At 46.3% G+C, this 27,971-nt stretch overlaps 1 protein-coding gene and 1 long non-coding RNA gene across 10 annotated transcripts; one reads left to right on the top strand and one right to left on the bottom strand.

Annotated features, from left to right (window-relative positions):
• Position 1: 1 nt before the first annotated feature.
• TCP11 (t-complex 11) lies at positions 2-14,648 on the bottom strand. Of its 9 annotated transcripts, none has more exons than XM_045016190.1 (10): positions 14,469-14,588; positions 13,749-13,900; positions 10,054-10,186; positions 8,319-8,439; positions 6,647-6,867; positions 5,457-5,593; positions 3,808-4,028; positions 2,985-3,169; positions 2,417-2,580; positions 2-1,680 (listed from the first exon to the last, which is right to left on the bottom strand). In XM_045016190.1, the coding sequence occupies exons 2-10, from the start codon at positions 13,888-13,890 to the stop codon at positions 1,451-1,453; spliced, it is 1,554 nt and encodes a 517-aa protein (XP_044872125.1). In that variant the 5' UTR covers positions 13,891-13,900; positions 14,469-14,588; the 3' UTR covers positions 2-1,450. The 9 variants fall into 9 exon arrangements, 8 of the variants coding, with proteins under 8 accessions (XP_044872125.1, XP_044872127.1, XP_044872129.1 ...); XM_045016192.1 differs by having other exon boundaries at positions 3,045-3,169; positions 14,469-14,587; XM_045016194.1 differs by lacking the exon at positions 14,469-14,588 and adding an exon at positions 14,381-14,399 and having other exon boundaries at positions 306-1,680.
• Positions 14,649-14,778: 130 nt separating this feature from the next.
• LOC123370032 lies at positions 14,779-26,077 on the top strand. The gene is made up of 3 exons (XR_006579250.1): positions 14,779-15,057; positions 15,461-15,560; positions 25,153-26,077. It is a non-coding gene; the product is annotated as an uncharacterized LOC123370032 (long non-coding RNA).
• Positions 26,078-27,971: the final 1,894 nt, after the last annotated feature.

The following is a 27,971-nucleotide window of genomic DNA, read 5'->3' as shown; positions in this document are numbered from 1 at the left end:
GCCCTTTGTCCAATTTATGCCAAAAAATTAAATCCTTTAATTCATGGTCCCATGAATGTAGAGATTTTTGAATGTCTTCTGAATAATCCTGATTTTATTTTATTTTGGGGGGGGTCCGCTAAAGCTCTTTCTCCATGAAAAGTATTAAATATTCAGCATTAATTTTTGAAATGTCAAGCTTATTTATTCATTAAAAACATAACTATAAATGCACATGGCTGTATGTGCCTGAACCAGAGAATGGCTGAAGCCCATACTAGCAGCACCTCTCATCCTCTCCCACCAAGGATGAAGAAAACTAGTTCTCTTCACCCCATCCCACATTTACAGATGGGTAACTTGTGCTATGGAGGGTGAGTGGATTGGCAGGACCATAACCTATACATCCTTAAGGTAATAATTGGAGATGTACCAATCTCCTAGAACTGGAAGGGACCTTGAAAGGTCATCGAGTACAGCCCCCTGCCTTCACTAGCAGGACCAATTTTTGCCCCAGATCCCTAAGTGGCCTCCTCAAGGATTGAACTCACAACCCTGGGTTTAGCAGGCCAATGCTCAAACCACTGAGCTATCCCTCCCTCCCATCCTTACACAGTTCAACTGCCAACTCCCTGCAACAAAGCTGCCAAAGCAATTCTTGCTGTACTACATCAATAGTTTGATGTTCTGTTACAATTGTAACAGAACATCAAAGACCCTGGCAGCTCTGATAGCACAGTATTGCTCCAGTAGAAAGAAAGTTTTACTAATGCAGCTTCAACATATTAAATTCACTAGTATAAAGGAGATGGAGGAAAAGACTCCCATTTAACAATGCATGTTAAAGTTTAGGAACTGGTTACAGTAGATTTGAATGCAAAAATACTAAATCCATGGGGGATTAAACTGAGCTAGTGTAGATGGCACATATGAAGTAAACCAGATTTTAAAGTTAACACTGAAGAGTATATCAGTTACATTAGAAAGTAAGCTCTGTCATTAACACAACACATCTTAATCGAATCCCCTCTCCCTGGATGAGACTAAGAGGGGTCTGGAAAGCAGGCTAAAACCCACAGTTAATGCCAAGGCAGGAAAAAAATCAGGGTTCAAATTCACAGGATGCATTGCAACATGAAATCCATCTAGGCTATCTTGCCATATTTATTCAACGTTTCACCGCCTCCCCAAGTAATGAGACCAACTAACGGCAGGTATGAAAAAAAAGGGCAATTTTTTTTTTAGTTTAAAGGTTTATTCAGACAAACTGGGAAGTGGCAGTTGGTATTATGTAACTGTCCCCAGCAGCTATGGTGGCCCAGCTGCAGAAGTGCATTGGATGCTGCTGCACAGAACAGGACAGCTGTTTAGTTGGCTGCAACAGACTTTACAAGCCCAAGCATGATTCTGAAAACTAGCTGAGTCCTGCTCCCCTCCGGCCCCAGTGCATGTGGTGCTTTCTGTGAGAGTTTTAGAAAGAATCTATTCCTGCTTCTGGCTCTGCCCCTGGGAGAACAACCTTTTTTAGAATTGCCAGGTAGTAGGGTCCATACACCTGCCTGTTGTGATGAATCACACTGCCCAACCTGTGACCAACTTCCAGCAGTTCTTCCTGAATTGGAGCAAGGCCTTTTGGGAGACTGCAAGAGTTCTGGGCACTAGGAGACAGATGAAGGCTGAGAAATGAATGGATCCGCTGCTCTGTAGGTATGAAAAGAAAGGGAATGATAGGAGCAGTCAGGCAAAGGGAACACCTGACAATTTGAGACTATCAGCTCAGCTGCATGGATATAGCTCTGGAGAGAACAGAAGGGGACATCATCCTGGTATAAAAAAAATCAAGTGCATAGCAGATGTCAGAATGCAACATGGAATTTAAGATTGTGCTTAAATGCAATAACTGCAACAGCACAGATCAGTGGGGAAAGACTTCAGACCATTTGAAATAGCTTGGTAATTTACATATTACTATGGTGGGCTAGTGGATAGAGCACTGAACTGAGACTCAGGAGACCTGCATTCCATTGCTGGCTCTGTAACCAAGTCACTGTGCCTCAGTTTCTCTATCTGTAAAATAGGGATGACACCACCTTTGTAAAGTGCTTTGAGATAGGTGGTATTGTCATATAGAGCTTTTCACTGCTTGATCATTATCATTTGATGACTTCCGGAGAAGGAGTGAAGATCTCAATCTAGGGGGACTAGGTACCCACCCTTGTGGCAGTCTGAGCAAAGACTGACCTTCCCTCTCACATCTAGTATCGGGTCCACCTTACATGGGGGAAGCTTGCATGGTGGTTGCCTATGCTAGACCAGTCCTGGGAAAGGACTTCACTTTAGGGCTCTAAGGCCCAGCATAGACTGTAGATAAAGAGGCAGGGTGGCCTCATTTTTAAAGTAAAAAGCCAGCACATTAGACATTTACTCAGAGACTCACCAATTACGCTCCGCACCGCATTGTCGTCCTCTGCGATGCTCCTTATCTGGCCTTTGAGGGAAGCAGATTTGTCGCTGGTGAAAGCAGGGTAACCCAGTTGCAAGAGAGATTCACTAACTTCCTGGTGCACATGATTGCTGATGTCCAGCAAAGCTTCTCGAAACCTAAAATCAGAGGCATGTTCTATATTCTTGGGCTACTCCTCACCTTTGCTTCACAGCAGTGGAACAGCTAGGAAATTCCCTCCAGAAACCTGTAGCCAGGAACATAATGATGGCAATATGAGGCACAGACAACCAGCTGTACTCGTTTGGTGTCCCATGAACTAAGCTGCCCTAGTGCTTGTTACTGTAATCAGAATGATCAGCAGCACTGGTTCCCCATTAACCAGTGAGTCACCACTTCTAGGGGATTAGTTCCCAGCTGGAAACTCCTCCCCCAGCCAGAAGCCCTGGCCCCTATTTGGATTTTAACTATCCTCTGAGTTCCTGCAGCTCTTCTCATTCCCACCCAGAACCTGTCTACTCACTTGTCTCACTCTGGAAAAGATAATGGTAAAGCAACCAACCTGGTGTGAGGAAGCCCTTCCAAGAGAGCCTTTGTTACCCGTTTCAGCCTATCTACAAACCCAGGCGAGCTGAACAAGGCGCTTCCACACACGCTGCTGGACACTAGCAGGACTGCAGCTATGATTGTTAGCTGATTCACTTGCAACTGTACCTCCTGCAGCCGGGCTTGGTCCATCAACAGAGTCTGCAAAGAAAGATCAAATCCCGCTGTGGGCATGGGGAGAGTTGTGCTCACCAAGCAGGGAGATTCCCAAGCTGGTGAATCACAACTGCCCTTCCTTTTCTGTATAGATAATGGGAGAGAGCTCCCCTATGGAGAAGGGTGTGAACCACTGATCAAACAAACTCCCAGAAGCAGGAAAGGCCTTATGTTTTGCAGGTGACCCGAGCATTGGCCTGCTAAACCCAGGGTTGTGAGTTCAATCCTTGAGGGGGCCACTTAGGGATCTGGGGCAAAATCAGTACTTGGTCCTGCTAGTGAAGGCAGGGGACTGGACTCTATGACCTTTTAAGGTCCCTTCCAGTTCTAGGAGATTGGTATATCTCCTATTGTTGTTGTTGTTGTTGTTATTAAGAGGGGAAATAAGCCACAGGCTAGGAGCTTCCACTGCCAACAAGGGATAGGGGATCCAGCAGAGAGCTATTTTCTCCCCTTGCGGTCCTGTTGCCTGGCCCTGAGACAAAGCCAGCTCATGCTGTAGAGGCTGCATAGGATTCAGGGCCCAAGCACTTGTTTATTTTGCTTGTACTTAAGGCCAGTTCTAACTGCCACATCAAAGTGGCAGAGCCATCCTCCCTGGCTGACGAGAAGATTCCTCCTACCTCAGGGTATTTCTCTAGGCTTGGCTCCCAGCGGAGTAGATTCATGTATCCTTGGTTTAACACAGACATGGGACTTGGTGTAGATGAGCTCCTGCTGACAGCCCCCAATGAGAGTGGAGCAGGTGATCCATGGACCTCAGGATGGGATGGGGACGACAAAGAAGATGCAGAGACTTCTGCTGCTGCTTTGTGTAACCACTCAGTTGTGTGATCCAGGCTGTCTGGAAGGGGATTATGGAGAGATGTGTGCAGGAAGAATCAGACTCAGCCAGTTGAATGGTGAAGGAAGTGTTTTCACTCACTGTACTACACTACATTCTGAAGAGACAGTATGTCTTAGACTAGCCAGACAGCAGTGCTGGCCCCTGGGACTTTAGGAAGTGACTGACACCTTTTGAAAAGCTTCAGAGTCAGGCTCATTCTCATAGGACACAGCCATGTCATTGTCAGGATAGTGATACTGGAGAGGCGCATGTTCAGGGCTGGTCTCAGGTAAGCTTTGTAATGAGCAGAGGGCTAGGAACTATTACTCTACATATGGTGAAAAACCTCTAACAAAACCAGACCAGCTCTGCTGCAAGCCAGCAAAGCTGGTACAGGGAGCAGCGAAAGGTTGCTCTCTATCTGGGATAACTTGCCTTTGACTTATTCAGCAACTTAAGCATCCACCAAAAGCTTCTAGAAATGCTCTGCTAAGGGTGACTCCAGGGCTGTTTAACATTTTGCCCTTTCCTCTGAGGATCTCAAAGCTTGAATTAATGAAATCTCCCACCACCCTCTGCCATGGCTATTTTCTCCATATTATGCAGGAAGAAACTGAAGCAGATTAAATAACTTGCTCTCTTTTACAAGGCAAGGCTGTGAGAAAGTTGGGACTAGAACCCCAGTGTCCTGACTGCTCTAACAATCCATCCCCTGGTTAGAAGCACTTCTCAAATTTACATGTGACAGTTTTGCCTTTCCATCTTGTTACTAATACAAATTTGCATGAAAGATCCTTAACAGCTCTGTTTCTATCTGCTGCTCCTGTTTACCCTGCACCTGCAGCTCTTATCTGCCATCAGCAGAACATCTGCACCATTGCCTGATGTCAAACAGAAGACCAGTCTGAGGTGGGAAAGGAAGTAACTGGAGATGAACTAAGCAGCAGATAATCCTATTTGTGTACATTATTCCACAGTAGTAAAGAGAGGAAAATAACCAATGTCCCATTAACAGAAATACTTGTTTCAAAATGAATGCTTAAAATTGTATGTGCACACTTTAAATGCTTGAGTAAGCTGTTAGGAAGACTGGTTTCTCCATAGGGCTGCTACAGCACAGCCATCTGACACAAGCCTCCCCCACACCACCCACTCAATGTGCCAAGAGACCCGTGCCAAGCGTAAGCTCATGCTCCAAACCCACCAACCCTTGACTCCTCTGCTGAATCTGTCCCCTTGTGGGTGAGGGCTGTCTATCATGGAAAATGATATCCCGCAGCCCCAGGATGAGATTCCTTCCCCACCTGCTGCACTTTGGAAATATTAATGCACTTTGGACCTACGTCGCCCTGCGTTAGTGCTCAGTATTATTAATCCTTGTAAAGGTATTCTTGATGATGACCCAGCACACCCCTGCACCTTCTCTCTTCTTCCCCACACACTCACGGGGCAGCTTGGCAAGGAGCTCCTGGAATTTCTTCTGCTCATATTGGACGGAGTGATCCTGCAGGTGGGGCCGGAGGCTCTGGATGGTAAAATTCACCATGTCCATTTTCATCAGGTCTAGCACCCGGAAAATCTCCCTGGGGTGAATAAGAGGACAAAAAGAAAAAAGGATCACTCCAAGTGTATCACTGCAGTCAGGTTGCCCCAGCTACCTTGAGGCATGTTTCACCAATGTCAAGTTGGCCCCAGAGACCCAGTCTTCAGTGTTGGGCATTTTAAGTGCAGGGGGAGTCCGTACTCACGTCCTGATCCAGGCCCACACACTACGCAGTGGCTTCCTTTTCATGCAGCAAGGACTTTTTTAAACTCTAGTTTTTGTGCTGGGGAATGGTACCAAATTGCATGCCCCAGAGACCATCCTACTTACTCTCAGAACTAGTACAACAGGGGCAGTGCAAGCTACTTCAGGGTTCCTCCAGGCTCTCTCTACCCTGATCTAGAGAGACCATCAGAAGAGACCATGACCTCCCACAACAGTTATGTTTCACTGAAACAATGAAATTATCCAGAAGTGGGATAGGTTTATGAGTACAGAAGACCAGACATGGACCCAACCTACCGACTCATTACCGCAACAAGAGATCATTGGGCTCACTGCACTCAGAACTAAATGCAAAGTTTATTGCTGTGACTTAGGTTCTTCAGTCTCTCACACACAGAGATAATTAGTCATTTCTCCTTCACAGCATAAAGGGAAAGAAACTACTACTACTTTTAAACACTCAGATGACATAGTGATAAAGCCATGTAAGAACAGAAGAGAAATCAGGCACTATAGCTCATTCCCTTCTGGTATGACTGTCATGGAGGGGTTGGGGTGGTGGTGTTATTTAGAGCCAATTAGGATGGAAATTTTTGTGAAAGGGACATATGTTCCCTACAAACCGGACTGAGCCTCAAGTTAATTTTGCACTGGACTTTCCATTCCCAAGAACAATAATTTAATCCAATTTTCAATATTCAGAAGCTCAAAATATCAGTGAGACAAGCTGAGGCTCAGTGTATCAGGAGTCCGGATGTGATAATGATTATTGGGCAGGAGGCAGTAGATTTCCCTGCCACAACAATCACTGATTGAGGATATGCAGGTTTATGAGAGGCCCACCCGTGTCCCAAACAGTGTTACCCACCTGAGCAGCTGAACTGGGTCTGTCACACCCCGTAGTCTCTGCACTTCCTCGTCTCGGATAGGTGCACACAGCATCGCCATTGTACCTAAGATGTACATGGTGAGATTGGGGATGTCAAGAGCCCCATGCTCAGCCTCCTGTGTAATCAGCTCCATATCCAGGGCTTCTTCGATCTGGCCCCGCAGACGGCTGTGCCGTGGCAGCAACAGTGACAGTATGGTCTGCCCCAAGGAGAAAGTAAAAAAGAGAAAAGTCTGGTTTTGTTCAAACCTAGGAACCCTACAGCTCGCCAGGAGCTGCACAACAAGAATTAAAGGCTGGCCTTATAGGAATGAGGACTCACTCAGGTGACTACTGAGCACATTGAAACTTAGAAGCCACCATAGCAGCTATAAGGGAATGTTTGTTCCCAACTGTTCCCTTAAGGGCATACGCAGAAGATGCTATATGACCATATGTCAGCCCCTAACTAATGTGTGGTCCCTATCCTTTCCTTAATAGCAGGGATACCTTTTAGTGCCCTGTGCGATAGCTTTCTGGGAAAGGAGCTGCCTCCTAGGACTAGAAAAGGGGAGAGGTATGGGCCAGGTCAGGCAAGTATGTTAGATGCTGCTAAAGGGGAGAGGTATGGGCCAGGTCAGGCAAGTATGTTAGATGCTGCTAAAGGGGAGAGGTATGGGCCAGGTCAGGCAAGTATGTTAGATGCTGCTATGGGCTCTGCAGATAGGTATGGCTGTTTGTTAGTTTTAAACATTTAGCTCCTGTTCTAATATGTTGTGCATTAAAGACAGATGCTTATGTATGACTAGCCTTGGAGAGGGGTTTCTTTATATATAAACTTTGAGTTTACAGATAGAAGAGACTGTATGCACAGTCATTGTTGGCCTAGTGAGGATTTTCAGGCCAAGGCATTTTCTCACTTTACTTCATGCTTGTGTCTCAGGCTTCTTTATTTAAGAAGCCTTGTAACAACAAGTAAGGTTTTATAAAATCAAACCCATCTAATTCATTTTTAATTCAGGAAGTATATTGTTCAGTCTACAATCCTATTAACAGACATCTTCTACCTTTCTTAGAACCCAAATCTGCTGTACTGAAGAGAGGGTTTGGGTCCACTGAGAATGAATGATGGGGTTCAGTTGCAAGTTAAGGGAGAAGAGGTTGCCAAGTATTAATGAATGCAGCTATCCTTGGGGCAGGAAAGAGGGAATGTAAAAAGAGGAATATGTGGTAGTTGTCCTACCACCTGCGAGCTGGCCTTCTGCTGTCTGGTGAAAACCAGTGGGTCCAATCCTAATGAGACCTAAGCGGACCAGGACATTAGCCATACTTAAGCAGAGTGTGTGTAGGCTCCTGGTCAAGAAACCACTGCATCAGTGTAGCACAGAGATTTAAGCAATATCTATGATCAGTTATGTCCATACGGATTGTTACACGGCTCCACTGGTTTTCATACCTTTCAGGAGTAGCTGATTTGTGTGTGGAACCCTGGGTCAAGGGGACAGTCTTACAGACAGGATCTAGAAGGTTGGGCCTAGTATTTACTCTTCCTCGCTGTGAATTCCATTCTCTCATGCTTCCGGTATCATGTGTGGCCACAAGGCAAGGCTTAGATGTACATCACTAACAGAGGCCTAGCTCTAAGGTGGCTGTCCTATCATGAACTGCTCACCTCTTTAATTTCCTGCAGCAGTTGGATCACGTGTGTGTAGTCTGGTGGACTAGCAGAGAGCTGTTCTTTCAGACTGTCCCAGAAAGCTTTGTGCAATGTCTCCTTCACTCGGCTTTCCAGGCTGGGTGGGGAGGGGGAACAAGTAACTATTATGAACGTTCAGCCATCTCACACCTATCATTATGGAGGGGCTATGTCCCCACTTGGACCTCTCTGCATTTTCTTTGAACTTTTATTCTCATGTTGGACGCAACATGCCTCACCACTCTCCCGCCTATGGGAACCTTTATCAGCCTAAATTCCACAGTTCTCCCACATATGGTTCCTACCCAGCCATCTCTTTTCACCATAGCCAAACATACTTCGGCCTTGCCTACGCTGGCGTTGGTGTGTAAGGTACGTGTAGCTACACACCACAGTGAAAAGCAGGCTATGTCCATACTGCTCCATAGCTGCATGTGCAAATGAAAGGCTGGGGTAGCGGGGAAAAGGTCTGGCAAGGAGGAGTTGCCGGAGTCTTTCCCTGCAGTGGGGAAAGGCTCCAGCAATGGGACACTGGGCAGCACTGTCTCACTGTGCAGAGCGCCTTGTAGCTAGGGCACAATTTCACAGCTGTGAGAAACACGGCACGGACCGTGAAATAAGCCCTACCCCCTGAAATTGATCCCCCGCTCCTGCTAGGAGTGCCCCAGCCAGAGAGCTCCTGCTGGGCTGGGGAGGGGAAAGACTTATCCATCACCTGCGCTGGCATTCTTGGGTGGAGCTCAGACCCACCCCTGGGAACCTCCTGCAGCTGCAGAAAGTTCCATGGTTGCTGCCTTCAGAGTCCAGCTCTGACAGCAGCACAGAAGTGAGGGTTGCAATCCCCCCCCCCCCCCCAAAAAAACACACTCTTTTGGGTTGGAGAGACACACACCCCAGTTACAACAATATGAAATTTCAGATTTAAACATTTGAAAAGGTGACATTTACCAATTTTCAAATCCTATGGCCGTGAAATTAACCATAATGAAACATGAATTTGGTTTCATTAAGTGTTCAGGCATGTATTTACTCATCTAAGCAGCACTTCACCCCCTACACTGCTATTTATATCCATACTAGCTGGGCATACACTGTGTTTACTCTACACATATATCTACATGTAGACAAACCTTAGTCTTACTTTTCTACCACATAGCAATAGTTCAGCGACAGGCCCCCACCCCTCAGAAGAATGGGATGTTTAGCCAACCTGCAATAGATGCAGATAACTCCCTTCAAATCCCCCAACCGCTACTCTTATCCTCAGAGAAGATCGACAGAACCATACAATATTTGCAGGATACCTTTCTACAGAGCCTCTTTTTGTTCAGCACCAGGAAGGATACTCCAGTGGTTAAGGCATTCAGATAGGACTCAGGAAGTTTGCAGCTACAAGGCAGATTGCTGATGGGAGATCTTTGCATCTCTTCTCCTTTGATTAATACTTAAGAAAAGGTCACTGTCTACACCTCTGAAACCTCTGAGTGCTCCATTAAACTCAAGGAAGACAGATGTGGCATTCATCATAGTTCCAAGGGAAAAATAAACTTGAAAAAAAACATAGCACCAAACCCCACTTTCTTTTCCTTTGTAGTTTCTACATACTTTCAACAGCCATAGCCCTCCAAATCCTCTCCTCCCCTATTTCCCATTCTAGCCATATCATCTGCAACCTCAGATAAGAGAAAAAACAAAGAGGAGAATAACGAACCTGCTTGGTGAGAAGTTGACCTCTTGCAACTTGAAGTCACGGTTCACCACAATCTCGTGTGCAATGGTCATTTTGGAAACTTCTTGTGCTGTTTCTAGTAATTCTGCCATGGAGAGAACTCGTGGAGGGCTGGCTGCAGAAAGGAAATTAACGAGACCTAGTTCTTTATCATGATCAACTAGTCTTAGATCCAACATTCAATAAATCTAAAAGGTTTTACAAAATGTATACGGAAATGCAAACTGAATGAAAACCTGTGTATGTAGGGTGGGGTTAAACCATCCCCCTCAGACTATAAGAAACAACATTATGCTCCTAGCTGATGAAGAAATGCTGACACTTACAAAAGTAAAACTAATCAGTTTGGTTTCTATGTCTAAACAGTGGAAAATTAAATTTCATTAATGGTCAAAAGCAAAGACCCAATTCTCTCCCAGTGAAGTCATTAGCTAAACTTCCATTAACCTAAATGGAAGCAAGTTTGGATCTCAAAATTTAAAATATCACTCTGTGGTTATTGGTAACACCAATATAGGAAATAATTGTTCAAATTAAAAAGCAGTACAAGACAGCTCATTGAGTGAGCTGAATAAAAATGGATTGTATAAAAGCCTTATCAGTTCAGGCTTGGTCCTATTACTTTTGACATGTTCTCATACCTAGGCTTTAACCTCTTAATGACCTCCAGAATAATTATGCAACTACTTAATGTCTCTATCTTGTTCTGTGCTTAAAATGAACAGTGAAACAAGTATAAGTCTTATAAATTCTTTTAACAGCATCCCTTCCAGTGTAAAGATACCAGGAAGACACGTATTCTGAAGAAGAATTTCACATTTTTACCATTTTAAGAATAAATAAGTTGGATAAAAAGGAATTAGCACTCTTCCTCTCAAGTATTTTCAATATAGATCTCCCAATGCACAATAGATTCATTTTTCAGATGGGCTAACAAACTCAAAGAAGCTAAGTGCCTGAAAGCAAACACAGAGTCAGTGGCAGAGCTGGAAGTAAAACTCGTATCTCCTGACTCCCTTGGTAGGGGATTAAACACTCTAGACATATTTTGGAAATATTAGCTGATGAACTACTGATTTCATACTGCAACAAGCATTTCAGAATCTCATGAAAATCATCAGTTGTGGGACTGTTATCTAGGGTTTCTACATTCTAGAGCAACAGGAAAAATTACAGGTGAAATTCACTGATTAAATTATGGGAGAGATGTGGGGTGAAAATATGATGCCATGTGGCCTAGTTTAACAGCCATAAATGGGAGAACAATTTACAAGTTGCAGGACACCAAAGACAGTACAGAATAGGAATGAGACAGCAAAGAGTCACATGTTGGAATTATAGATTCTAACAGTGCTATAGGCTTGCCTTCATATCCTCCCATTGGGTGACTCACCCTCTTGTTATATTTTAAACCTTGGCCCCTCATTCTGCAATCTGGTCTGTGTACATAGCCTGAAATCAATGGGGCTCTGCAAAGACACAAGGGTCTGCCTGTGTGGAACAGATCGCAAGAGAGTGGTTTAGGATTGTAAGCACTTTGGGATAGGAAGCCTTTATTATATGTTTATACAGGGTGCTTAGCTCCACACCCTCCCCTCAATCTGGTTGGGATCTCTAGGCCTACTATAATACAAATAAGGATTAATTAGCAGAGTTGATTAATCTTGTAACTATTTTAAGTGCCAAGGAGACCAAGGGTTTGAAAAGGATGCTCATTTATGCTATAGTTTAAAATAATGAGAGAACTTAGAGCTAACTATCAGAGGGGTAGCCGTGTTAGTCTGGATCTGTAAAAGCAGCAAAGAATCCTGTGGCACCTTATAGACTAACAGACGTTTTGCAGCATGAGCTTTCGTGGGTGAATACTCACTTCGTCGGATGCAAGTCTCTCTTTAAAAAAAAAAAAAAAAGAGAGACTTGCATCCGACGAAGTGGGTATTCACCCACGAAAGCTCATGCTGCAAAACGTCTGTTAGTCTATAAGGTGCCACAGGATTCTTTGCTGCTTTTATAGAGCTAACTAGATAACCCATGCCAATGGAGCCTGCATCTGACAGATGTTTCCATAATGAAAGTATATCATCCATATACTGGATAACATTAGTAGTATGTATGAGGGGAAATAATTTAACCTAGAAAGTTCTTGACAAGCAAGTGAAAAAGTGGATCAGGACACTAGCAGCTATATGAAAGATTAATACAGGATAATTTAGAAAGCTGGGTGTAGAGAACCTTCCTCAGCTAGGCAGAGAAACAGAACAATTGCTAAATGAGTTTAAATTGATTAGCCCACACCAAAGCAAGGTGAAGTAGTATATACCATGACTGGTCTAGAAGGGGGTATGGTAAAATAACAGGTCCCCTTTCTGAACAGATTACAATCTAAATTAGACAAGAGGGTTGTGTGAAGAAAAGCTAGTAGCAGGTTGTATGCTATGAAATGATGTCAGTCATATAAAGCCCAGTCCTGCAAAGAATCATATACATTTGCATTCTTACTGGCCTGAGTAAGTCAGCGGGACTATACCTGTGTACGAAGTCCCTAGCTAGCTTAAATCTTTGTTGGATAAGAACTACTGAAGACACCTAGGCTGCAGGAAGTGAACATTTGAATTTTTTTCTGATTTTAGTTCCACTGAACCGTGTAATGGAATTTACTGATCTTTTAGACGGGGAATTCTTAAGATGCACCACCGTTTGTCTAAATTGATGCATATACGGAAAATGATGTATAAGCTCTCCAAAAGTTACAATTCAACTCATCTGAGAAAGAATTCAAGCTGTGAATTGACAAACCCAGTTTCATAGTTTTGATGCAAGCCCCTCTGTCCTTTCATACCAGATAAATCCTCTTCTTTTTGTATCGTGAAATAAGAGCGACATCTAGTGACCATTAAAAAACAGCACCTGTCATTTATTGAAAGCTGTACAAGGCAGAGGAGTTCAGTTTAGACACACTACAGTTAAAAGTCACAATGAGGTACAAGATTCTACTGCTGAATTCTGACTAATTTAAAAAAAAATCACTTAATGGTGGAACATGAAAAAGGTTTAGTGGAAACATGCTCTAAAGAAGCCTTTGAAGAAACAGATAAAGGCACTTTGGGGCACAAAGTGAAAGAGGTATATTTGGTACAGCTGATGGGAAGTGTAAGACTGATCTGGGGTGATCTTTGCAAAAAATTGTGACATCTGTTTCCCCTCCTCCTCCTCCAAGGTTAGCAGTGGGATGGGATGTGGAGCCTAGGATTCCATGTCACCAGGTTAAGAAGGTTAGCAGAACAGTTAAAGATTTGTATGCTTTCTGCCCCATAGCACCATTTCAGCACACTATGCACGAGGCCCAGTCATAACATTATTAAATGTAAAAAAAAAGAGCCATTACAGGACTTAGTCTAAAAACAGGTCAGCAATGGTTCAAGCTGCCAAGAGCAGTTGTATAGTCTCCACATTTGAGGCAGAGACTGGACATCTCTCAGCGCTAGTTTAGTAAAAATCAACCCTGCCTGGAAGCAGCGGGATGGCATGACCCCACTACAGGTCCCTTCCAAACCCAAGGGCTCTCTTCCAAACCTCTCCCCGAAGCCCTGTCATCCCTGGTTACACCACTGTTTGCCCTGAACCGTGTGAGGCCGGTAGAGACTGGACTTTTCTAGCATAATTGGAGGCGGACGTACACGTTGGCAGCTGTGGTGGGCAGAGGCTGGGCACGTCCCCATCATGGCTCTCCTGGGCCTGCCTCGCTTTCCCGGGCCTACAGGGCACGCTCTGTGGGTCACTGCCGTCACTGGGGGGTGTCTCCTCTCCGGGGTTAGGCATCTTGTTCCTCCTGCAGGCCGAGAGGAGACAGAGGGTTACAAAGGGCGGGAGCAGAGACGGCATCAACTCAGGCACCACGGGCCCAAGCCGGCCACGCCTCTAGTCAAGGGAGGGGGCCGTGAACTGAGTCAGGCCGGGCCTGTGGGGGCAGTGGGGAGCCTGGGCACGGGGCAAGGTGGGGGAGAGGCAAAGGAGGGGGGGGGTTTGGAGAAAGACACCGAGGCAGGTGGGGGGCGGGGCGGAGGAAGACCCCAGGGCGGGGGAGGGGGCGTCCAACGGCTCCTTGCCTCCGCGAGGGGTGGAGAAGCGGCCCCTCACCTTCCCCAGAGGGTCCGCGCGGTGGTGGAGGGGCGGACCGGGCGGTGGTGAAGGGGAGGGGTTAGGGGCCGGACCGGGCGGTGGGGGAGGGGCAGGGGCCGGGCCGGGCCGGATCGGGCGGTGGTGATGGGACAGGGAGCTGCCCGGCCGCTCTCGAGGCCCCTCACGGAACTCTTGCTGCCGTTGGTTCAGTGAGCGTCCGCTCCCAGGTTCAAACAGGGCCGAACCAACTGCCAGCGCGTGGGGGGGGGGGGCTCGACCTCTTTACACCCGTGGGGGTTGTAGATGGTTCCCAGGGAGATTCCTCCCCCTCGTGGCGCCGACGAGACCAAAGCCACCGTGTTTTACTTCTTTGGGATCCTGTTCTGAATGAGGTTTTATAATCCGCCCACCCCCGCTTCTCTGTTAGAAATGGGCTGCTCCGCATCTTGAGCCATAACAAGCTCTTTGCCGGACTGAACCAACCCCAGAGAAATGGGGATGGGCCTAGCACACAAACTCGCCTCCATTTAAAAGCCGCCTAAGGGAGCCAGCTCCCATGCTAAGAGATAAAGCATGATTTACCCTTGGATTGTGGCGCGATAGTTAATCCAACACTACGCTCCCATTGGAGCTATATTTTTCTTATAACATCCCCCCTCTAGCCAAATGGAATGCTCCAAAGAGTGGCTCGGTCCACAGACCTACTTGGACTCTACTGTCTACCTGTAGGAGGAGGTAGACAGGTGAAGGGAAGAGTCAACTAGAGCAAAGGCGGGGGGACCTCCCTAGGACTTTAGATGTAGAGTTGCATGATCCATGGAGGATTTATTTATTGTAGGGCCTGCTCTGTTTATAGGCACCTTCATGGTAATTTATTTTAAAAAGTGCCTGGTAGGCTCCTTTCCCCTTCTGACTGGATGGACCATGTAAATTAATAGCTGTAGGTTGGTAGCATGTGTAGGGTTGTTCACACTCCAGAGGGTGCTATGATTCTAGGGGAGGCATAGGGCTGATTGCAAAGTAAGTCAGGCACATGGGAGATAGTAATCTAGTAATTTAGTGATCAGAGCAGGGGTTGACTGAACTAGGCCTCCTAGCTGGCAAAGAGGGGGCTTTAGGGGAGTTAGGACACTTGGGTTCTGTTCCCACCATTGGAGGTTTCTAGGAGAGTGGAGGTGGGATGAATTGTACGTGAAGTGGTACAGAACTATAGTAATAAGCATGTTGGAAACCTATAGGAGGATAAAGATTTTTAAATTATTATTTACAGTGTAGTGGTGCCTGGGAGCCCCAGTCATGAATCAGGATGCCAGGTATTGTACAAGCAGAGTGAAAAAGATGGTCCTTGCCCTGAAGAGCCTGCAATCAAAGTAAATCCTTTTTCTTTTCTTTTGCAGAAGAGGGGTGGGGGAGGAAGGAAGGTGCACAGATTCATCCATTGTTCACTTGATGGCTTACTGGAGAGGAATAATTTTGTTAATTTCATAGAATCATAGAATCATAGAATTCAAGATCAGAAGGGACCATTATGATCATCTAGTCTGACCTCCTGCAAGATGCAGGCCACATTAGCCGATCTACCCACTCTTTTAGCAAGCGACCCCTGCCCCATGCTTCGGAGGAAGGCGAAAAACCTCCAGGGACACTGCCAATCTGCCCTGGAGGAAAATTCCTTCCCGACCCCAAATATGGCGGTCAGCTGAACCCCGAGCATGCGGGCAAGACTCTCCAGCCATACCCTCTGAAAGAGGTTAAGAATATCATATTATTGACCCAATTTGACCCAATTAAGTACCAGTTTGGCACTTAATTGACCTATTGACTAAGCCCGTTATCCTATTATACCATCTCCTCCATAAACTTATCTAGCTTAATCTTAAAGTCATGGAGGTCCTTCGCCCCTACTGTTTCCCTCGGTAGGCTGTTCCAGTATTGCACTCCCCTGATGGTTAGAAACCTTCGTCTAATTTCAAGCCTAAATTTCCTGACTGACAATTTATATCCGTTTGTCCTCGTGTCTACATTAGCACTGAGCTGAAATAATTCCTCTCCTTCCCTGGTATTTATCCCTCTGATATATTTAAAGAGTGCAATCATATCTCCCCTTATCCTTCTTTTGGTTAAGGAAAACAAACCGAGCTCCTCAAGTCTCCTGTCATACGACAGGCCTTCCATTCCTCGGATCATTCTAGTGGCCCTTCTTTGTACCCGTTCCAGTTTTAACTCATCCTTCTTAAACATGGGAGACCAAAACTGCACACAATACTCCAAATGAGGTCTCACCAACGCCTTATATAACGGGACTAGCACTTCCTTATCCCTACTAGAAATACCCCGCCTAATGCAACCCAAGACCGCATTAGCTTTTTTAACGGCCACATCACATTGCCTACTCATAGTCATCCTACGATCAACCAGGACTCCCAGGTCCTTCTCCTCCTCCGTTACTTCCAACTGGTGCGTCCCTAGCTTATAACTAAAATTCTTGTTAGTCATCCCTAAATGCATAACCTTACACTTCTCACTATTGAATTTCATCCTGTTACTAATACTCCAGTTTACAAGGTCATCCAAATCTTCCTGGAGGATATCCCGATCCTTCTCCGAATTGGCAATACCTCCCAACTTGGTGTCGTCCGCAAACTTTATCAGCCCACTCCTACTCTTGGTTCCCAGGTCAGCAATAAATAGATTGAATAAAATAGGACCCAAAACCGAACCTTGAGGAACTCCACTGGTAACCCCCCTCCAACCCGACAGTTCCCCTTTCAGTACTACCCTCTGCAGTCTCCCCTTTAACCAACTCCTTATCCACCTCTGGATTTTCATTTCGATCCCCATCTTTTCCAATTTAACCAATAATTCCTCATGCGGTACCGTATCAAACGCCTTACTGAAATCCAGATATATTAGATCCACCGCATTTCCCTTGTCTAAAAAATCTGTTACTTTCTCAAAGAAGGAGATCAGATTGGTTTGGCACGATCTACCTTTCGTAAATCCATGCTGTAATCTATCCCAGTTGTCATCGGCCTCCTGCTCCTTAACCACTCTCTCTTTCAAAATTTTTTCCATTACTTTGCATACTACAGATGTTAAACTAACAGGCCTGTAGTTACCCGGGTCACTTTTTTTCCCCTTCTTGAATATAGGAACTACATTAGCTAATCTCCAGTCCAACGGTACAATCCCCGAATTTAGAGATTTATTAAAAATCATCGCTAACGGGCTAGCAATATCACTCGCCAATTCCCTTAATATTCTAGGATGAAGATTATCCGGGCCCCCCGATTTACTTCCGTTAAGCTGTTCAAGTTTGGCCTCCACCTCAGATACCGTAATGTCTACCCCCATATTTTCATTCCCATCGGTCCCTCTATCACTATTCCTTAGCCCTTCATTAGCCTCATTAAAGACCGTGGCAAAATATTCATTCAGATATTGTGCCATTCCAAGATTATCCCTAATCTCCACTCCGTTTAAAGTTTTAAGCGGTCCCACTTCTTCCTTCTTGGTTTTCTTCCTATTTATATGGCTAAAAAACCTTTTGCTATTGGTTTTAATCCCCTTCGCTAGGTCCATCTCCACCCGTCGCTTTGCCTTTCTCACTGCATCCCTACACCCTCTGACCTCAATAAGGTAGGTTTCTTTGCTGATCCCTCCCATTTTCCACTCCTGGTACGCTTTCTGTTTTTTCTTAATGACCCCTCTAAGACGCTTGGTCATCCAGCTCGGTCTAAAACTGCTACCTACGAGCCGTTTTCCCTTTCTCGGGATACATGCCTCTGACAACTCCTGCAATTTCAACCTGAAGTAACCCCAGGCGTCATCTACCTTTAGATTCCTAAATATGTTGGTCCAGTCCACTTCCCTAACTAGTCGTCTTAATTTAGTAAAGTTAGCCCTTTTGAAATCGTAAACCCTAGTCTCAGATGCAATATTGATTATCCTCTCATTAATTTTGAAACGAATTAGCTCGTGATCACTCGAGCCAAGGTTGTCCCCTACAACTATTTCCTCAACAAGGTCCTCATTACTCACCAAAATCAGATCTAAAATGGCATCCCCCCTCGTCGGTTCAGCAACCACTTGATGGAGGAATTCATCAGCTATCACGTCTAGGAAAAGCTGAGCCCTATTGTTATTACTAGCATTTGTTTCCCAATCTATATCTGGGAAGTTAAAGTCTCCCATGATCAAGCAGTTCCTATTAGTGTTTACCTCCTTAAAAACATTAAAGAGCTCTCTATCCGTCTCCAAGCTAGATCCTGGCGGTCTATAGCACACCCCAATCACTATCCCGGGTGAGGCTCTGGTAGTTTTCTTCCCTAATGTGACCATTGCCCACACAGACTCCGTATTAACCATTGCATTGCTAGTTATTTCATTACATTTCACCTCATTATTGATATACAATGCTACTCCCCCACCTTTACCTTTGCATCGGTCTTTTCTAAACAGCACATACCCTTCCATACCTGTACTCCAGTCATGGCTATCGTTCCACCATGTTTCGGTTATTCCTACGATATCCGGTTTCAATTCTCGGACCAGGAGCTCCAGTTCCTCCATTTTATTACCTAAGCTTCTCGCATTGGTGAACAAACATCCTACCTTTTGCTGTTGGGCTCCTCTCACTCTTCTCACCCCGCTCGGTAGGGACACAGTACTACCAGTATGACCTGTCGATCTAGTATCTGTCCCCCTCCTCTTCCTTACACCTAACCGTCCCCCTCTGGCTATATCTGTTGTTATCTTCTTGTTCTCACTCCCAATGTATAAATTTGGCGTGGAGTGCACCAGGGCCTTTCCCAACCGTCTCCCCCCAGTCTCTAGTTTAAAGCTCTTTTAATCAGATGAGCCAGCCTCCCTCCTAGAAGTCTACTTCCTTCCCTACTTAGGTGGAGCCCATCCCGTGAGAACAGTTGTCTGTCCCCAAAAGCCTCCCAGTGCCCATACATCCCAAAGCCCTCCTTGTAACACCACTCTCTCAGCCAACTATTAATTGTCAGGATTCTCTCACCCCTTTGGCGCCCTTCCCTAGGGACAGGTAGGATCCCACTGAAGATCACCTGAGCCTCAATTTCCTTAAGCGTCTTACCCAACCTGGCATAGTCTCCCTTGATCCTGTCTAGCGAGAATCTAGCAGTATCATTCGTTCCCACATGAAGGATGACCAAAGGGTTCTTACCTGCTCCTCTTAGGATCCTTTTCAACCTCAGGTCCACATCCCGTATTTTAGCGCCCGGTAGACAGCGCTTTCTTGCCTTTTCCTTCCAAACTATATTTATTGTGATTGTTTAAGCACTATCCTGATCTCTGAGCAGTTTAGAAAACTCAGTACAAACTATTCCATCCAAAAATTAAAACTGTACTGTCTTCCCTGTGTACTGCATGGGTAAGCAATGTGAAAACTAACCTCCATAACAACTATACAGGGGGAGGGATAGCTCAGTGGTTTGAGCATTGGCCTGCTAAACCCAGGGTTGTGAGTTCAATCCTTGAGGGGGACATTTAGGGAACGGGGGTAAAAATCTGTCTGGGGATTGGCTCTGCTTTGAGCAGGGGGTTGGACTAGATGACCTCCTGAGGTCCCTTCCAACCCTTATATTCTATGATACGCAACTTTGTCCTTGTCCCATCAATCTGCTCACTTCCCATACCCTCAGGAAAATGAGTGGGTTTTGCCACAGGCCTAAAGGTTAACAAATCTGCATCCTGCTGGACCAAGGGGAGAGCCGGTATCTAGTATCTTTATTGTTCCAAGAGACATTGATGCTAGAAGACTGGGCTGTATCACTCACTTCTGCTGTGAGATGTATGCTGTTGGCTCACATATTCTCTGGATATTCAGAGTGTTGATTCTGTAGTACCAGAGACCTCAGCAGCTCCTTTCCTGGATCCTTTGCCTCTGACATCTCTCTGATGAATCTCCCCTCAAGGGCTGTGCAAGTCTTTCCTTTAGGATAGAGCCCTCTGGTTAAACACTTCAGGGTGCCAGGCTGAGTGTGAGGTGGAAATCAGGTGGCTAGAGCTCTGACCCTCATTCTCTAGGGCAGGGGTCCCCAACGTGGTGGTGCCCACAGGCACCATGGCACCCGCCGTGGTGTCTTAAGTGCACCCACCTACTGGCCAGCGGATGAGCATCTGCCAAAATTCAGCGGCATTTCGGCGGCGATGCCTCTGGATGACGCCGCTTGTCGGCGGCATTTTGGTGGATGCTTGTCCGCCGCCACAGTCTTCCGTGGCGCGCCAGACGAAAAAGGTTGGGGACCACTGCTCTAGGGCAGTGGTTCTCAAACTTCATGGCACTGAGACCCCTTTCTGACAACAAAAATTAATACATGACCGCAGAGGGGAACCTAAGCCTGAGCTCACATGGGGCGGGGGGAGCCAAAGCCTGAGCTCCACCACTCCATGCAGGGGGGGCCAAAGCTTCAGCCTGTAACCTGAGTCCTACCGCCCAGGGCTGAAGCCAAAGCCTGAGTCCCACCGCCCAGGGCTGAAGACCTCAGGCTTCGGCCCTGGGTGGTAGGGCTCCGGCTTCGACCCCAGACCCCAGCAACTCTAATGCCAACCCTGGTGACCCCATTAAAAGGGGGGTCCTGACCCACAGTTTGAGAACTGCTGCTCTAGGGGCTGCTTCCCATTCTACTCTTCTTCCCTTAGGAGTGAAAGTAGCCAGAGATTTTGCAGGACTCTCGAGGAAGTAACACAGGCATGAGCCCCGTCTGCCTACAGGAACCCCTGTATAGCAGGATCCCCCAACTTCCATAGCACCCTTGATCATCTCCAGCCTGTCTGTGATCCCCCTGCCTCAGGCTCTGCTAAAAAAACCCTCTCTCCCACCACCTCCTTGTTAATCTTCATAACCTCAGGTGCTTTCCACCTGGATTGTGTAGCCATAAACTGGGGCCAAAGTGTAGTTGTTCCAGTGAGAAAAGCCTGGGTTTGAAGACTTTCAGGCCAGGCTGAATGGTGGGGTCATGGGAGGCTAGGGTGGGTGACATTTGGGGTAGGGATAACGATGCAGGAGCTGTTTTTGTTTCTCATGGGGACCCTGTTGCCTTTATGCACATATCCTGCTGTAGCAGTTATTTAAATATAAATGTTATAAAAATGCTCTCACGTGGCTAAATGAAATTAATGAGATGCAACATGGTCTAGTGGCCTGGGCATCAGGAGACCCACGTTCCAACTGCCGTTCTGCTGAAGACTTGCTGCGTGGCTCTGGGAGGGTCATTTTACTTCTCCGTGCTTCTGTTTCTGCTCCCGTCTGTCTAGGTCGTAAGCTCTTTGGGACAGAGACTGGTTTTTACTTTGGGTGGATAGCACCCAAAATGGTGGGGCTCTGATCTGGGTTGGGGCCTCGAGGCCAATACTAAATATGGCTGCTACTGTTTCAGAGGTCTGAGGAGAGTAAATGGGCACAAAGGTTAAACCTTCCATTTGCTCTGGATGTACTTTTCTTGTGCAGAGGGTTCACACAGGGTCTGTGCATCTCTGTACCCCTATATTGAGGACTTAGGTGGTGCACAGGCATTGTGCTGGCTCTCTGCACAGGGATACAATTCCCTTGTTTGAGAAGCCCTTTCCTAGGCAGATAACGGCTGCATTGAGCCATTGCCTACCAGAAATACAGTACCGTTGACACTTGTACATCTTGCCAGGAGTATTTGATTATTTGGGAGGCTGCAGGACTCTGTCATGTTCACCAGCAGATGGCAGTAGCCTTTCATGACGGGTGACATGGGGAGAGAACAAGGGCACATTGGGAAAAGCTTAGAAGACAAAAGCTCACTCCTAGCCGCCCTTCTCATAAAGACAAGGTTTAACTGGGTTGCCCTGGCCCCAGCAATCTGGGTCAGATTTTAAGCGGAGCTCAGCCCCCCCATTTAGGAACCTCAGTGAATGGCCACCTTTTTGAAAGCGCATTCAGCAGTTCCCCTTGAGAACAATTGGGAGCTGCGCGGGGGGGAAGGGCTGAGCATTTTGTGAAAATCTGGTCCTGAATGTAGCAGTGCTTTGGCCTGAAGCAATTGCAGATATGTAGCTGGACTGAGAGGCAGGTGTACATAATTTAGTTGGGGACTGGTCCTGCTTTGAGCAGGGGGTTGGACTAGATGACCTCCTGAGGTCCCTACTAACCCTGATAGTCTATGGTAGAGGGAGCATGGGGGTGAAGAAAGGGAGTGGGTGAAGGGGACAAATCCGTGTAACCCAAAATCACATTTTAACCAACCTATGTTCAAAGCAGCTGAGCACCCAGAGCTCCCACTGACTTCATTTAGAGCTGTGAATGCTCAATAATGCTGAAAATCTGGTCACAAGGTCTGAGGTTGAGAACCCAAGTTCAGAGGCCACTTTTTGGAAAATGTGATCTGTAGGCTCAGTGCCTCACTTTCCCCATCTGTAAAATGGGAATAGTGAAACTTCCCCTTTGTAAAATGGTTTGAGGCTTGTGGATGAAAAGTGCTATATAAAGTATTTTCCCCTCTACTGATCAATTGAGAAGGAGTCATGTGGCCCGATTTTCAGGGAATGCTGAGCACCTGCAACTTGTATTGTGGTCGGCGGAACCTGCCTGCACTCAGCAGCTCTGAAAAACAGGCCCGTGGTCCATAAGGGCCGTTCTTTATACACAGCGATTATAGAAACCAAATTCAGGATCTGTCTGTCTACAGTAGATCTCTATCTATATAGAGTCTTGTGTAGTGTCCATCGTATAAGCACTGTTAACAAAACAGCAACCAAAGAAACACTAAGGACAGATGAAAACTCAGTTTCACTTCTCTAATGTCTCTCTCTCCTCTAGATATGGTATATAATGTTCCTTAACAAAGACATTCCTCCACATTTTATTGACCCTCCCAATCTTCCTTTGCTCCCCTTTACAATGTGTTTCATCGATGGAAGTCACAAATAATTGGGAAGGTTTTCCCTGGCCAAGTGAGGGTGGAGCTGAACAAAAGGAGGTCACCCCGTCCGGGTCCCTTTGCCCTCTGTGGAATGGCAGGAATTTCTCCATGCTCTCTAGTCTGGGGCAATAATGGCATCAGCAGCAGGCTGATTGTTTTCATATCTAAAGCCTATGCAAGTCTCTGGCTTAGTGCCTGTCAGCTGCAGGAGTATTAACCTTAGAACTGTCAGAGCTAATAAAAATCCTACGCTGCCAGTGCGGCTGTGGAGAGTGGTAGGAGGTACTACAAGCAGCTGCGGGATATAGTGTCTACAACAGTTGCCTCTCCATTTATTTTATCCGTTTGCTCCCTATGGGTCCAAAACACTCGCCTTGACATCCTGGCCCTATTGAAGCCAAGGGCAAAACTCTCATTAACTTCAGTGGGTCTGGGATTTCACCATGTGGATTTTGCTTTAATCTTGCTCGTCTGATAGGAGTTTATGCTGCCATTGAAATCACTGGTGAGCTCTGGGGGATCTTCTTGTTCCTATGAAATATCTCCCTCCCCCCGTTCCAAGTTTATTTTATAACCTCCCAGTAACCTGCATGCGCTGATGCTCAGCCTGCTAATTGAGTGTGATCAGCCAATGGTTTAGCAAGTGCAGCTGTCAGCAGGAGCCATGAGGCTATAAAGCAGAGTGGGGCACATGCGGGGGGTGAGAATGGTGACAAAACACGGGTTGCATATCTTTGCCAGCCCCTACACACATGTATGCATGCATAGACCTACACTCTGCTGTCCCAGTGACACACATGTGCATGCACTCTGCACCCAGTGCGGGTATCCTGTGCACACTGCTTCAGAAAGGGCAGGCATGGGCCTAATTTGCCTCAAGGAGAAATGCATGCATGTGCATGCCTGCCCATGGGTGTACCTACACACACACACACATTGTTGCACCAACCAGACACACATTGTAGTTGGGAGTGCAGCTGCTATATGTGGGCACCCTAAGGGTACATCTACACTTAGACCTGGGGAGAGGGGAGTGATTCCCAGCTTGAGCAGAGATATCTGTGCTAGCTCAGATTGAGCTAGCGTGCTAAAATAGAGTGTAGCTGCGGCAATGGGAGGAGCTAATCACCCCAAGTATGTGCCTCTCTGAGATGCCAGCCCATTAGCATGCCTCAGTTTCCCCATCTGTAAAATGGTGATAACGCTATAGAGGAAATGGGAGGATTAATCCCTTGATGCTCATAAAATGCTTTGAGAGTCTTATGCCACAGGCACTCCAGAAGTGCGCAGTATTACAAACAAACTATTGGCACTAAGGACTTGGCTTCCTAGCCACGTAATAACAGAGAGCGGAAGGGGTCACTTTCTGCTCCAGTGTCTGAAATACAAGGAAATGTGAGAGATTTCCTCAGACTAGCAGGGAACGATAAAAGATGTCTCCTCAAAAGGCGATAAGGGAAACCCTGTGCCTGGCCTTGGGAGACGGAGGGAGAAGCCAGAGATGGCAATCTCACCACATAGCAACGTGCCACCAGCTCAGGAACAGCCTCTGCTGGAAAATGGACGTGGGCTCAACATCCAAAAAATGCTTAGTTCTATCATAGGCAGGTATCTGGCAGCATTTGTATAGCTTGTCACGCCAATAAAGCTCATGGAATCAAGAGCCACTGACCTGAGGTATTAGGAGTTGAAGGTCTTACCTGGTATCATTGGAAAGGTAATTTCCCTGGATTTGCCATAAGGTCTCGGAGCTGTCCTATGATCTCTGTATCACAAGGTAATAATCGTCATATGAATTGGGAGTGGTATGGTCTAAAGGTAGAGGTGTTAGCAATGATCTTCATATGCTTAATATTCAGGCAAACATATCATTTTGGTCAGCAGGGTTGAGTTTTATTAATTTTCCAAGGGTGAATTCAATTCATAGAACTGTTCCTAAACGGCAGCAGACTAACCTCAAGCGGAATTAATTTACAGACAAGGCTCCCCGCTAGTGATGCATAATCTGATAATTATTCTGTTAAACTTTCCAAAAATATAACAGGCAATGCCTTGGAGACGTAACTGGAGCAGTTCTCAGTGTTTCCAGGACTGAGAATCTGACACCAACAGGACGTCAGGAAAACGAAGACAAGCCGGTCCTCCCAGCAAAAAGTGCAAGGACCATGCATGCCTGGGGGAAGGACTGTATGTGACCTTGAATAGCTGACCTCTGCAGTATCTATATCAGATCTACTGATGGAAAGTGCTGTCTAAGAGCTAGATATTATAATGTGTGATGAGGAAGAATTGTCCTGTGGTTCAGAGATTCGGAAGGCCTGGGTTTGATTCTTGGCTCTGCTACAGACTTCCTGTGTGACCTAGGGCAAGTCCCTTAATCTCTCTCTATTCATTGTGTTGAGGATAAATTGATTAATGTTTGTGAGGTGCTCCGATACCAGGGTGATGGGGGATCCTATAGGTAGATTTGGGGAGAGCTCTCCCTATCCCTTTCATTACTGATAATGATAACAGATGCCATGTCATAAGCGCACATGGCATTTCACAAACAAATTGGAAACCCATCACCTCTGAATTTGGGCATGTGTAATTTGGACTGAGTTCTCATAAACCTGCTTACACCCACCTTTCAATGTGCAAGGAGGCCTAGGTTGATGTCTCTTACTTGTCAAGGATCCTGGAGCCATAAGGATGTGGAAGGAGATTGGCTGAGCAAGAAGGAAGAGTTTTGTTCCAGACATAGGGAGAGACATGAAGCCAATTTGGGGAGGGTAATGAAAGGAATCCCCTCTTTACAGGCTCATTGTTTTTTCGATGCTGCCAAGACACCAGTGTTTGAAAATCTGGCCTATGAGGTATGAAAGCAGTTTGGCTCTGTTTTCAAGAAAAGCTTGTAATGGGGTGAATTTGTCCCCAGAGCCCTTTTGACTGGTGCCCTCCCTCAGTGAATCCAGACCTATTGTGTGTGATTCCAGAGCCCCTTTGGATCTGTGGCTTTATAGCTTTTTGTTGGAAGGCTGGGGAGAGGGAGAGACAACATTTATGTTTTAAAATAAATTGAAAACAGCACTTTGAATAAATCTCACCCTGTTGTCGTCTCTTTCAGTTTCATGACAGAGCTCAGGTCCTGCTACTTCCAGACCCCCAGATCTCTCAGCCTATAAATCCTCCATGCCCTTGCCCCAGAGAAGGCGATGGTGTGTGTGTGGGGGGGGGGGGATTTGCCCTGCATTAATTCCCTTCCCTGCATTAATTCTCTCCCCTGTGGCTGCTGACATGAAGATTTGTAATTGGCAGAATGTATTTTTAATGCATTTCCTGCAGGTCGCTGTAAGGGAATGTAATTCCTATGTGGGCTGAGATGGGTTTAATTTGCAGTAAAGGAAGAGGAACTAGGAGCGCTGTTAATGTGGGGGTTTTCTTTACCGTTTCAATGAACTCAGTCCGTCCAACTGGTTTAGATTCATTTATTTTACCTAATCCATCAGGCTGTGATCCCAGCAGAGTGAATCAGATCTTAAGTGATCTCTCTCGAATGACTGAAGTTCCATGCAGTTTGCTGTTTGGAGATTTGTCAGAAGGAAGCTTTATCTACCCAGAATTTTGTAACCCCCAGATCTTCACCTTGGTTCCTGAGTCTAAATCCTGACCTCCTGTCTGGGCTACGCTAGCGCTAAGACCTCGCGGCACTCTTACTGGGTGGAATTCACTGCTAGCAGAAAATGTAGCCACCGTCCGAGGCCCTAGTTTGAGGCACATATATGGTGCGTGAGTGCGGCACAAGCGCTCTCCATAAGGGTGAATTACATCCGAGAGAGCAGGGTTTGCCCTTGGGAACAGATTAAGTGCTCGCCTTTGCCCTCCATTGGGACTCGGCTGTCAAATGAGCTCAGCACCCAACGCTCTGAGCTCTGTTGAAAATCTGGCCCGTACAAACATAGGCTGGGAATGTCAAAGGCGCTAAGTACCCACACCCTATCTTTTTTCAATGGGATTGGAGTACCCAACTCTCTTAGGTTCCTTCAGAAATCCCAGCTATAAAGGACTGATCCTAAGCTGTCGGTGAGGAGCATTCAGCGTAGCAGAGTAGTGGTGACGACAAAGGTCCCCCTTGCAACTGGGCATCTGACCAAGTCAGTTCCTGCCAATGGCCACCAGCGACCATTACAACAGCTGGGGATCACCAGGGGGCAGGCACAACTGGGACGCACCTTTATGCTGCAGTGGGTGGCATAGGAGCTGCTTTTGTGGCTCCAGGATTCCCCTCTGTTAGAAGATTCCCCCCAGCAGCCAGCTAAACTAGCTTTGCATCAGTGTAGTGACACAAAGCTGCCGCCATGCAGGGGAGAGTCATTCCCCCCACCCAATGTTTTATGTGCAGAGAAAATTGTATGCTGTCGGCATCCTCCTTCATGTGGGATCTACAGTGCCTTTGTCCTGACAAACCCTTGTCGCTGTTGTAAATCCAGCCTTATGACTTCACCAGCCAGCCTATTGCATGGGAGGAGGTAATGGGTGGGAGGGACCCACTTGTTCAAACAAAAATATCTTCGGTGGCTGCTGCAGCTGATGGAAAGGGAAATGGATTTTTTGTTTAAATACGATGTGGTTTTTAAAGTCTGACTAACGTGAAAGTCCCCATTTAAAGGCGTCGAACCTTCACTGAAATTGGTCAGTGTTTACACACCCACTCGTTGACTGAGGCAGCGAAAAGCAAACTTCCTGGTATATCCTGATCCAAATCACCTGGGAGCAAATGCTTAGAGGGTACAGTCCACAGAGCTGTGAGCGGTAGCAGTGGCCAAGAAAAATTCCGTGTCTCTGTTTACAAAAAAGCAAACATATCCGAACAGGGAATGTTAA

The sequence above is a fragment of the Mauremys mutica genome, chromosome 4 (genome assembly GCF_020497125.1).
Source record: "Mauremys mutica isolate MM-2020 ecotype Southern chromosome 4, ASM2049712v1, whole genome shotgun sequence".
Taxonomy (NCBI): domain Eukaryota; kingdom Metazoa; phylum Chordata; order Testudines; family Geoemydidae; genus Mauremys; species Mauremys mutica.
This window is presented reverse-complemented; position numbering and strand designations above follow the sequence as displayed.